We start from the raw sequence: 13,500 nt of genomic DNA on the forward strand, positions 1-13,500 counted from the left end.
ATGAACTTTAGTGGTAATTTATTAGTTGACCAATCGTCGTTTTGAACGAAATTTCCTGTCAGACTAGTTCAGGGCACTGTTGTTCACTGTGCCAACATCATTCTGACATATTGCATCGCTTTTCTGCAAGATAAGCTAGCTGTTTGCAAGCAGCTGCAAGACGTAATTTAAAATCATATCCAATTTTTTAATTAGACTTTTATAAAAACGTTATTTCGAGCGGCTAAAAATGAACATTTCATACTAGCCTCTGATTACTCATCTTTTGTTCCATATAGGTGCTTTGCTGCTTTTCCCTGCTACTTTTCGAGATATGCGCCAGTAAACCACATGATGTAGGGGCAATTGTCACCTCGCCGCTCTACTGAAGGCCCGGCGCTCTTTAAAACGCTGGAAGTTGTGAAAAACAAACGCTTATAATCTAAATGAAATATATGTCCCTGAGCTCAGAATTGATCAACGCACACAATGCTGTCAACATTTCTGGGCCAAACTAAAAAATTCAGTCATTATTAACCCCTAAACACAAGTCAGTGATAATCAACAACAACTTGCTCTTTAGTTAAGACTTTTTGAGAAACGTTATTTCGAGCCGTTAAAAATGGCCATGCCATACAAACCACCAATCATCTTTCTGTCATGCCCTACTCGCAATTTTTGCTAATGCCTGCTACTCTTCGAGGTCACGTGACCTCACCATTAAAAGTGAATGGGGAAATAAGGAAACTGTTGTTTTTGCGCATGGAATGATTTCAAACTATCTCAAGCACACGGAATCGTGATTTCGTGCACTCCTTGCAAGATCCGATGCTTTACTTTTGCATTTTTGGCCTTCCGTGACGTCATTTATGACGTCACACCGGTCATAGGAGTTTCTCGTCAATAACTCATGATCAAATTGAGCCAGCGACTCGGGAAAGCCACCAATGGACTCTGGAAGACCTCCCGAATCGAATGATATGCGATACGACCTCCTTCGATTAAGTTCGTGGCCTGATGGGCTCTGAACTGACCTTGACTCGAGTTCAATACCTTAAGTTGACCTCACCCGAACAAAAAGTATACCATTCGACGCGCCTGAGCCAGGCGAACACGATGGTGCCAAAATCGCTGCTCTGCGGCCATTTTTTTTGCGAAATTATTTGCCAAAAACCAAAACCTACCTTGGGCTTTTTGACTTCACTTCAGAGGTTACCGGTTGACCTGGGACCTTAAAATCGGGTATCAATCGTTCCGCCTTGAAACGGCGCACACGCTTGTTTTTTCCGCGAGGCTTTAGCTCCATTAGGGGCGAAACGGCAAAAAGGGGTCGTACCAACCATCCCCCCCTCGGCCGGCCGAGGGGGTGGGGGGTCCGACAATAGGTCCGGCGAGGGTTAAGCAGCCCCACTTCGTTTTTAGCATGTTTGCTTGTCACTGAGATCAACAACTCAATCACAAATAATTTCTAGCACTTTTCCGGACCCCCAGCCCAGTGTGCACTGCCTACTGACTACTGTCCCTGTCCGAACAGCACCGGGTCGTGTTAGTGACACCCCCAGACACCGCCTACTAACTGCGGGTCCGACCGGTACCGGGTCGTGTTAGTGGCACCACCCAGAGACTTGCCGCAGTACTCCGGGCGACAAGCAGTCCCCTCCCGGGTCATAGGAGTAACAGCTGTCCTCCTCCGGCCGACCGGAGGGAGAGACGGGAGCCGGTAGCGGCCGCCCGCCCCAGCACGGCCACCCGACGTACCGGCGTGGCACGGGAGACACACTCACGCTCTGTCCCCGAGCCGCGGCCACCAGCAGCCCGCCAGGGACCACTTCCAGCTGGGGCACCCGACACCGTCCGCGCTCTACGCACTACCATGCTCCCCGGACTAGCTCTACCGGCACCCCCCCCCCCGAGACCCCCCCCCCCAGCCGTGCTCCCCGTCGGAGCCGCGTCCCGCCAGACACCACCGACCTTCCCCTCTCCCGTCACACCAGACCACCTTAACCTCCCCCCCTCCCCCGTCAGAGCAGACCACCGACCTTGCTGCCGCCGAAGATACCGAAGATTCCACCGCGCTTGCCGAACTTTCTGGCCGACAGGGTGCCTTTGACGGTGTGCGGTTTGGGCGAGCTGGCCGGCGGCGGCGGCAGCTGGCCCAGCGGCGGCTCGGGCGGCCGTCCGCCGTCCGACAGGTCCTCGAACGGTATCGGCTCCGGCGGCTCGAACCCGGACTTGTACCGCTCGATCACCAGCTGAGAGTCCTGTACGCACGGGTCAGGTCAGGTCAGACTCGAACCCGGACTTGTACCGCTCGATCACCAGCTGAGAGTCCTGTACGCACGGGTCAGGTCAGGTCAGACTCGAACCCGGACTTGTACCGCTCGATCACCAGCTGAGAGTCCTGTACGCACGGGTCAGGTCAGGTCAGGTCAGACTCGAACCCGGACTTGTACCGCTCGATCACCAGCTGAGAGTCCTGTACACACGGGGCAGGTCAGGTCAGGTCAGGTCAGGTCAGACTCGAGCCCAGACTTGTACTGCTCGATCACCAGCTGAGAGTCCTGTGTACACGGGTCAGGTCAGGTCAGGTCAGACTCGAGCCCAGACTTGTACCGCTCGATCACCAGCTGAGAGTCCTGTACGCACGGGGCAGGTCAGGTCAATTGAATTTCTTGTAAGTATGCTACAGACCAGATTTCGATAAAAAGTTCGTACACCCTACGGGGAACATTAATTGGAAAGTCACACCCAAACCTAGACCCATCAGTCAGCACTAGCAGTCACGTTCCTCTCCACACTCCCCATTCCGAGAGGCTGCTCGTTAGTCGTGATCCGTCCACCCGCGGCTCCCCGTCCCGGCGCTGCTGGCCGGCCGCCCCCCCCCCGCACCTGTCGCCGCCCCGTGTCCCGGCGGCACGTGCCCCCCTCGCTCACCCGGTCGGGGTCGATCTCGTCGGCGGCGGCCACTATGCCGTCCAGACACGTGTGGACGATGGGGAACACGTGGCGCTCGATGTCCACGGCGCGTCGCATGTGCGCCTGCATACAGCGCGCGCGCCGCTCGTCCAGCGCCTGCAGTTCGCCGAACAGCGCCGGCATGGCGCTCGTGTAGTGCAGGTGCTGCCGGCCGAGCAACGGTCACAGTCAGTCTGAGGTGGGGGGACACTGAAACCGTCCTGGGACACTGCCCGCGGAGGACGGCCACAGTCAGTCCGATGTGGCAGGAACTGAGAACGTCCCAGGCTGAATATTGTGGGAGCCAGCAGGTCACAACAATGTGCCATCAAAGCTTCTTCTTAGATATCAAATAAAACGCTCAGCAACTAAGCACCTACTTACTACGCTTACCGTAATAGTTAATACATTCCCTATCAAATTAGCGAACGCTGCGATTGGGTTGGATAGCATAGCATGTGCCTGACCGCGGTCGGCCCGCTACAGACGGAGGCGGAGCAGGCCGGCGGTCCTACCACCGAGTGCCCGGCTCCGCGGCGGGCCGAGGCGCCGGACCGGGCGGGCCGGACGTGAGTCAGCTGCCCGGCCCGACCCGGGGCGGCCAGGCAGCGGCCGGCCCGCCGACCCGCTCGTGGGCGCCGACCGCACCACGCCGCACCGATAACGTACATAACACTGACCTACAGACGGGGAGGGGCGCCTCGGTGTGGCCCAGTGTGACTCTACTCTACATGTCCCTGCGGGGCCCCGGAGATCCCGCGTCACCTTAACGTTCCATCGAGGCCCCGCAGGTCCCTGTGTGTCGCTATGTGACCCCGCAGGTCCCTGTGTGACCCTGTGTGACCCCGTGTGTCGCTGTGTGACCTCGTGTGTCGCTGTGTGACCCTGTGTGACCCCGTGTGTCGCTGTGTGACCTCGTGTGTCGCTGTGTGACCCTGTGTGACCTCGTGTGTCGCTGTGTGACCTCGTGTGACCCCGTGTGACCCCGTGTGTCGCTGTGTGACCCCGTGTGTCGCTGTGTGACCTCGTGTGTCACTGTGTGACCCTGTGTGACCCAGTGTGTCGCTGTGTAACCCCGTGTGTCGCTGTGTGACCCAGTGTGTCGCTGTGTGACCCCACCGTCACGCACCTGCAGGTCGTTGGTGCGCTGTGTGACCCCGTGTGACCTCGTGTGTCGCTGTGTGACCCCACCGTCACGCACCTGCAGGTCGTTGGTGCGCTGCAGCTGGTTGGCGTACTCGTTCTTGCAGTCCTCACTCTGCTGACCCTTGATGCTAGCGGCCATTTTCTGTTTCTCGACCTCGGCCCGGCTCAGGTTGAGGTCAGCGTCGGCCCGCCGGAACGCTTCCTGCGCCTGCCGCCGACAGAGATACCGGGTCAGGGCGGGGCAGAACGACACTGACACCGGGTCAGGGCGGGGCAGGCCGACATTGACACCGGGTCAGGGCGGAGCAGACCGACACTGACACCAGGTCAGGGCGGGACACTGACACCGGGTCAGGGCGGGGCAGGCCGACCCTGACACCGGGTCAGGTCACTCAGGGCCGGCACTGACACCGGTCAGGGCGGGGCAGGCCGACACTGACACCGGGTCAGGGCCGACACTGACACCCCGGGTCACGGCGGGGCAGGCCGACACTGACACTGGGTCAGGGCAGACACTGACACCGGGTCAGGGCGGGGCAGGCCGACACTGACACCCCGGGTCAGGGCCGACACTGACACCGGGTCAGAGCGGGGCAGACCGACACTGACATCGGGTCAGGTCGACAGGCCGACAGAGGGTCAGGGCGAGACAGGCCGACAGAGGGTAGCCTACAGGCTCGGGAGCGGTCTCAGGGACAGCCTCAGGGTCAGGGTCAAAGGGGACGACAGACCAGGGGACCGGCACAGTGGCAAAGTCAAGGCAGTGGTGGGAGGCAGGTTCATAGGGCATAGATACAGATGGGGGCAGGGTTAGAGGGCAGAAATAGCGATTACAACAGGGGACAGGGAGCAGAATAGGGCCGGGTCAGGGGGCACGGGGAACGAAATCGGTCCATCGGGGACGAGTTCGAGCATTATTGAACCAACAATACCGGGCAAGGAAATGAGATGTGACACCGTTACGGCGGAGGGTTCGAGCCACCTCTGACTGGCGGAGGGCTCCAGCTGCCTCTGACTAGCGGAGGGTTCCAGCCACCTCTGACTAGCGGAGGGTTCCAGTCACCTCTGACTAGCGGATGGTTCGAGCAGCCTCTGACTAGCGGAGGGCTCCAGCCACCTCTGACTAGCGGCGGGTACGGGCAGCCCTCTGACTAGCGGAGGGTTTCAGCGGCCTCTAACAAGCAGCGGCATTCAGCAGTCTCCGACTGGCAGAGGAACTGAGCGGCCTGACCAGGACAGAGGAAAGTCCTGACTCGGAGCCATCGCCAGCCGGCGCCGCGCAGTTCTGCCGCAAAAAGGCAGGGCGCGCTCAGCCAGCGACCGCTCCAGATCGGGCCGGCGCTGTTTTTACGAGAGGCCGTGCACAAAACCGCCGGTCGTCGTCGGCGCGCCGCTACGAGTGACGTCAGTTCGACCCCGACTGACTGGCCGCGTCCTCCGACCGATCGCAGCACGGCCGGCCGACCGAGCACGGCAAAACAAAGCCGCGGACGGCGGGTGACGGGCAGCAGAGGAGAGCAGAGACGGGCTGCGGCGGGTTGGTGCCGAGTGCCGGCAGTCCGCACCGGAACGGCCTCCCCCCCACCCCCACCCGCCCCCGATCGGCCGCGCGGCGGCTGGCGGGCCCCGACGCCGCCAGCCCCATCATACGCCGCTAGATCAAGGCTATTTTTACCGGGCTGCACACTCAGTTGACTGGGAGGAAAATCTGCAATGCAGCAAACACAGGACCCAAGTGCAGCCGGAAAACGGCGTCTCGTGCCCCACCGAGGGGGGGGGAGGGGCGCCGGTCGGCGGCCGGCCGTACAGAGCAGGTCATCATTCAATTCTCATAAACACGGCGCAAAAACGGGAGCGCCGCCGCCGCGGCCGGTCGCTCGTGTGCCGTGCCGGGGCGGCGCGCACAGCACGGAGCGGATAGGCCGGCGGACCGGCGGCAGACCGGCCGGCGGGGAGGCGCGGCGCGGCCAGGAAAGTCGACCGCGCCGCGCCGGACCGGGCCGGGCCGGCGGCCTTGGCTGCAGCGTGGTCGGCCGCGTCATCGGCACACGGCAGCGGCCCGCCGACTCGGGCCGACCGGCCGGCGGGCTGCGACTGCACACTACGGGCACGCTGTGTCCCGTCCACACCGAGCCCGCCTACTGACCACACCGTACCCGGTCCATCGACTGTTCGGGATCACGGTCTGCGCTCTCACGCAGCAGCGTATGTCGGCCAGACATCATCGCTGCCACCGCGCCGGCCGCTGCCCCGTCAGAGGCGGGGCCCGGGCGGTAGCGGGGGCCGGGGGCCGGCCGGGGGCGGCGGCGGCCGAGAGGACAGGGGAGAGGAGGGAGGAGGGGAGAGGAGAGAGGAGGGGGAGGAGAGGAGGGGAGGGTGTCGCAGTGGCACGTGCTGGCGGCGCCGGCCGACTGTGGCGTCACGCCGCGCCGGATGTAGCGCCGATTAGCCGGACGGCCACAGACCGGGACGGGCACACAGAGCATTGCAATACTGGGCGCTGGGACTGGGGCACTGACCACCAGTCCGGGCCAGCCGACCGCGAGCCGGGGGGAGTCACCACCCCCGGGCGGTTCCGGGAGGGGGAGGGGGCACCCACCGGTGGTTAAGCAACGCCGCTCGGACGGCAGACCGGTCAGAGCAGATGGAAGGGGGCACAAAGGTCACTGGGGCGATAGATGAACAAAAAGCACACCAGCAAAGGGACTGGCGGATACGACAAAGAGTGGATCGGAACGCAGGGATACTGACGCACAGCCACTACCTCTGTGTTTGACGAAAATGTTGGATCGAAAGAGGGACATAGTGGCGCTAAGTTGGCCCAAGTCAATGACCCTGTAAGACATTAGCTATTGATTAGCGCAATAGGCCATCACCGAAATAACTCGACCGGCATCACATTCCTAGGCAATTTTATCAGAGACGAGACGGATGCAATTCCATCGGCCCGGCCGGCTGACACGGTCTATCGTGCATCAGTCGGCCGCTAGTCTCCCTCCCTGTCCCTCCCTCCCGTACCGTAACTACCTTTCCGCCTTTCCTCCTCCTCCCTCTCCCTCCCTCCCGTTCAGTATCCTCCCTCTTCCTCCCTCGCTCTCATTAAGTATCCTCCTCCTCCCTCCTATTCAGTACCTTTTCCGCCTCGCGGAAGGCCTTTTCGTAGTTCTTTTTGGACTTGTCGAGCTGGAGCCGCTGTGCCTGCAGCTGCACCACCAGCCGGTTACCCTCCTGCAGCATCTGGTGGGTCGGGAACAGAACATACAGTTACAGACCGGTCACAGGACAACACGGGACAACCGGCACAGCACAGACAGTCTCACAGCACAGAACATACAGTTAGACACCCGGTCACAGGACAACACGGGAGACACTCTCACAGTACAGAACATACAGTTAGATACCGCGTCTCAGGACAGCACGGGAGACACTCTCACAGTACAGAACATACAGTTAGACACCGCGTCACGGCACAGCACAGTACAGAACATACAGTTAGACACCCGCTCACAGGACAGCACGGGAGACACTCTCACAGTACAGAACATACAGTTAGATACCGCGTCTCAGGACAGCACGGGAGACACTCTCACAGTACAGAACATACAGTTAGATACCGCGTCTCAGGACAGCACGGGAGACACTCTCACAGTACAGAACATACATTAGAGTTTAGACACCCGCTCACAGGACAGCACGGGAGACACTCTCACAGTACAGAACACAGTTAGACACCGCACCACAGGACAGCACGGGAGACACTCTCACAGTACAGAACACAGTTAGACACCGCACCACAGGACAGCACAGTACAGAACATACAGTTAGACACCCGCTCACAGGACAGCACAGTACAGAACATACAGTTAGATACCCGCTCACAGGACAGCACAGTACAGAACACAGTTAGACACCGCACCACAGGACAGCACAGTACAGAACATACAGTTAGATACCCGCTCACAGGACAGCACAGTACAGAACATACAGTTAGATACCCGCTCACAGGACAGCACAGTACAGAACATACAGTTAGATACCCGCTCACAGGACAGCACAGTACAGAACATACAGTTAGACACCGCACCACAGGACAGCACAGTACAGAACACAGTTAGACACCGCGTCTCAGGACAGCACGGGAGACACTCTCACAGTACAGAACATACAGTTAGATACCGCGTCTCAGGACAGCACAGTACAGAACACAGTTAGACACCGCACCACAGGACAGCACGGGAGACACTCTCACAGTACAGAACACAGTTAGACACCGCGTCTCAGGACAGCACGGGAGACACTCTCACAGTACAGAACATACAGTTAGATACCGCGTCTCAGGACAGCACAGTACAGAACACAGTTAGACACCGCACCACAGGACAGCACGGGAGACACTCTCACAGCACAGAACACAGTTAGACACCGCGTCTCAGGACAGCACGGGAGACACTCTCACAGTACAGAACATACAGTTAGATACCGCGTCTCAGGACAGCACGGGAGACACTCTCACAGCACAGAACACAGTTAGACACCGCACCACAGGACAGCACAGTACAGAACATACAGTTAGACACCCGCGTCACAGGACAGCACAGTACAGAACACAGTTAGACACCGCACCACAGGACAGCACAGTACAGAACATACAGTTAGACACCGCACCACAGGACAGCACAGTACAGAACACAGTTAGACACCCGCGTCACAGGACAGCACAGTACAGAACACAGTTAGACACCGCACCACAGGACAGCACAGTACAGAACATACAGTTAGACACCGCACCACAGGACAGCACAGTACAGAACATACAGTTAGACACCGCACCACAGGACAGCACAGTACAGAACATACAGTTAGACACCGCACCACAGGACAGCACAGTACAGAACATACAGTTAGACACCGCACCACAGGACAGCACAGTACAGAACATACAGTTAGACACCGCACCACAGGACAGCACAGTACAGAACATACAGTTAGACACCGCACCACAGGACAGCACAGTACAGAACATACAGTTAGACACCGCACCACAGGACAGCACAGTACAGAACATACAGTTAGACACCGCACCACAGGACAGCACAGTACAGAACATACAGTTAGACACCGCACCACAGGACAGCACAGTACAGAACATACAGTTAGACACCGCACCACAGGACAGCACAGTACAGAACATACAGTTAGACACCGCACCACAGGACAGCACAGTACAGAACATACAGTTAGACACCGCACCACAGGACAGCACAGTACAGAACATACAGTTAGACACCGCACCACAGGACAGCACAGTACAGAACATACAGTTAGACACCGCACCACAGGACAGCACAGTACAGAACATACAGTTAGACACCGCACCACAGGACAGCACAGTACAGAACATACAGTTAGACACCGCACCACAGGACAGCACAGTACAGAACATACAGTTAGACACCGCACCACAGGACAGCACAGTACAGAACATACAGTTAGACACCGCACCACAGGACAGCACAGTACAGAACATACAGTTAGACACCGCACCACAGGACAGCACAGTACAGAACATACAGTTAGACACCGCACCACAGGACAGCACAGTACAGAACATACAGTTAGACACCGCACCACAGGACAGCACAGTACAGAACATACAGTTAGATACCGCGTCTCAGGACAGCACAGTACAGAACATACAGTTAGACACCGCACCACAGGACAGCACGGGAGACACTCTCACAGTACAGAACATACAGTTAGACACCCGCTCACAGGACAGCACGGGAGACACTCTCACAGTACAGAACATACAGTTAGACACCGCACCACAGGACAGCACGGGAGACACTCTCACAGTACAGAACATACAGTTAGATACCGCGTCTCAGGACAGCACAGTACAGAACATACAGTTAGACACCGCACCACAGGACAGCACGGGAGACACTCTCACAGTACAGAACATACAGTTAGACACCCGCTCACAGGACAGCACGGGAGACACTCTCACAGTACAGAACATACAGTTAGACACCGCACCACAGGACAGCACGGGAGACACTCTCACAGTACAGAACATACAGTTAGATACCGCACCACAGGACAGCACAGTACAGAACACAGTTAGACACCCGCTCACAGGACAGCACGGGAGACACTCTCACAGTACAGAACACAGTTAGACACCGCACCACAGGACAGCACGGGAGACACTCTCACAGTACAGAACACAGTTAGACACCGCACCACAGGACAGCACAGTACAGAACACAGTTAGATACCGCACCACAGGACAGCACGGGAGACACTCTCACAGTACAGAACACAGTTAGACACCGCACCACAGGACAGCACGGGAGACACTCTCACAGTACAGAACACAGTTAGACACCGCACCACAGGACAGCACAGTACAGAACACAGTTAGATACCGCACCACAGGACAGCACGGGAGACACTCTCACAGTACAGAACACAGTTAGACACCGCACCACAGGACAGCACGGGAGACACTCTCACAGTACAGAACACAGTTAGACACCGCACCACAGGACAGCACAGTACAGAACACAGTTAGATACCGCACCACAGGACAGCACGGGAGACACTCTCACAGTACAGAACACAGTTAGACACCGCACCACAGGACAGCACGGGAGACACTCTCACAGTACAGAACACAGTTAGACACCGCACCACAGGACAGCACGGGAGACACTCTCACAGTACAGAACACAGTTAGACACCGCACCACAGGACAGCACAGTACAGAACATACAGTTAGACACCGCACCACAGGACAGCACAGTACAGAACACAGTTAGACACCGCACCACAGGACAGCACAGTACAGAACATACAGTTAGACACCGCACCACAGGACAGCACGGGAGACACTCTCACAGTACAGAACACAGTTAGACACCGCACCACAGGACAGCACAGTACAGAACACAGTTAGATACCGCACCACAGGACAGCACGGGAGACACTCTCACAGTACAGAACACAGTTAGACACCGCACCACAGGACAGCACGGGAGACACTCTCACAGTACAGAACACAGTTAGACACCGCACCACAGGACAGCACAGTACAGAACACAGTTAGATACCGCACCACAGGACAGCACGGGAGACACTCTCACAGTACAGAACACAGTTAGACACCGCACCACAGGACAGCACGGGAGACACTCTCACAGTACAGAACACAGTTAGACACCGCACCACAGGACAGCACAGTACAGAACACAGTTAGATACCGCACCACAGGACAGCACGGGAGACACTCTCACAGTACAGAACACAGTTAGACACCGCACCACAGGACAGCACGGGAGACACTCTCACAGTACAGAACACAGTTAGACACCGCACCACAGGACAGCACGGGAGACACTCTCACAGTACAGAACACAGTTAGACACCGCACCACAGGACAGCACAGTACAGAACACAGTTAGACACCGCACCACAGGACAGCACGGGAGACACTCTCACAGTACAGAACACAGTTAGACACCGCACCACAGGACAGCACGGGAGACACTCTCACAGTACAGAACACAGTTAGACACCGCACCACAGGACAGCACGGGAGACACTCTCACAGTACAGAACACAGTTAGACACCGCACCACAGGACAGCACAGTACAGAACATACAGTTAGACACCGCACCACAGGACAGCACAGTACAGAACACAGTTAGACACCGCACCACAGGACAGCACAGTACAGAACATACAGTTAGACACCGCACCACAGGACAGCACGGGAGACACTCTCACAGTACAGAACACAGTTAGACACCGCACCACAGGACAGCACAGTACAGAACACAGTTAGATACCGCACCACAGGACAGCACGGGAGACACTCTCACAGTACAGAACACAGTTAGACACCGCACCACAGGACAGCACGGGAGACACTCTCACAGTACAGAACACAGTTAGACACCGCACCACAGGACAGCACAGTACAGAACACAGTTAGATACCGCACCACAGGACAGCACGGGAGACACTCTCACAGTACAGAACACAGTTAGACACCGCACCACAGGACAGCACGGGAGACACTCTCACAGTACAGAACACAGTTAGACACCGCACCACAGGACAGCACAGTACAGAACACAGTTAGATACCGCACCACAGGACAGCACGGGAGACACTCTCACAGTACAGAACACAGTTAGACACCGCACCACAGGACAGCACGGGAGACACTCTCACAGTACAGAACACAGTTAGACACCGCACCACAGGACAGCACGGGAGACACTCTCACAGTACAGAACACAGTTAGACACCGCACCACAGGACAGCACGGTACAGAACACAGTTAGACACCGCACCACAGGACAGCACGGGAGACACTCTCACAGTACAGAACACAGTTAGACACCGCACCACAGGACAGCACGGGAGACACTCTCACAGTACAGAACACAGTTAGACACCGCACCACAGGACAGCACGGTACAGAACACAGTTAGACACCGCACCACAGGACAGCACGGGAGACACTCTCACAGTACAGAACACAGTTAGACACCGCACCACAGGACAGCACGGGAGACACTCTCACAGTACAGAACACAGTTAGACACCGCACCACAGGACAGCACGGTACAGAACACAGTTAGACACCGCACCACAGGACAGCACGGGAGACACTCTCACAGTACAGAACACAGTTAGACACCGCACCACAGGACAGCACGGGAGACACTCTCACAGTACAGAACACAGTTAGACACCGCACCACAGGACAGCACGGTACAGAACACAGTTAGATACCGCACCACAGGACAGCACGGGAGACACTCTCACAGTACAGAACACAGTTAGACACCGCACCACAGGACAGCACGGGAGACACTCTCACAGTACAGAACACAGTTAGACACCGCACCACAGGACAGCACAGTACAGAACACAGTTAGATACCGCACCACAGGACAGCACGGGAGACACTCTCACAGTACAGAACACAGTTAGACACCGCACCACAGGACAGCACGGGAGACACTCTCACAGTACAGAACACAGTTAGACACCGCACCACAGGACAGCACAGTACAGAACACAGTTAGATACCGCACCACAGGACAGCACGGGAGACACTCTCACAGTACAGAACACAGTTAGACACCGCACCACAGGACAGCACGGGAGACACTCTCACAGTACAGAACACAGTTAGACACCGCACCACAGGACAGCACGGGAGACACTCTCACAGTACAGAACACAGTTAGACACCGCACCACAGGACAGCACGGTACAGAACACAGTTAGACACCGCACCACAGGACAGCACGGGAGACACTCTCACAGTACAGAACACAGTTAGACACCGCACCACAGGACAGCACGGGAGACACTCTCACAGTACAGAACACAGTTAG

At 57.2% G+C, this 13,500-nt stretch overlaps 1 protein-coding gene across 14 annotated transcripts in view; it reads right to left on the minus strand.

Moving 5' to 3' along the window:
• LOC122370935 (formin-binding protein 1-like) overlaps positions 1–13,500 on the minus strand; it is a 45,265-nt gene that overhangs the window by 9,928 nt on the left and 21,837 nt on the right. For all 14 annotated transcript variants that reach the window (XM_043346888.1, XM_043346898.1, XM_043346893.1 and 11 more), the window contains 4 exons: positions 7,213–7,317; positions 4,136–4,288; positions 2,914–3,099; positions 2,019–2,240 (listed from right to left, as the gene is read on the minus strand). In XM_043346888.1, the coding sequence (XP_043202823.1) occupies positions 2,019–2,240; positions 2,914–3,099; positions 4,136–4,288; positions 7,213–7,317 (666 nt within the window). The remainder of the gene's footprint in view (positions 1–2,018; positions 2,241–2,913; positions 3,100–4,135; positions 4,289–7,212; positions 7,318–13,500) is intronic.

The sequence above is a fragment of the Amphibalanus amphitrite genome, unplaced genomic scaffold, assembly GCF_019059575.1.
Source record: "Amphibalanus amphitrite isolate SeventyFive unplaced genomic scaffold, NRLGWU_Aamphi_draft 001186F_arrow, whole genome shotgun sequence".
NCBI lineage: Eukaryota > Metazoa > Arthropoda > Thecostraca > Balanomorpha > Balanidae > Amphibalanus > Amphibalanus amphitrite.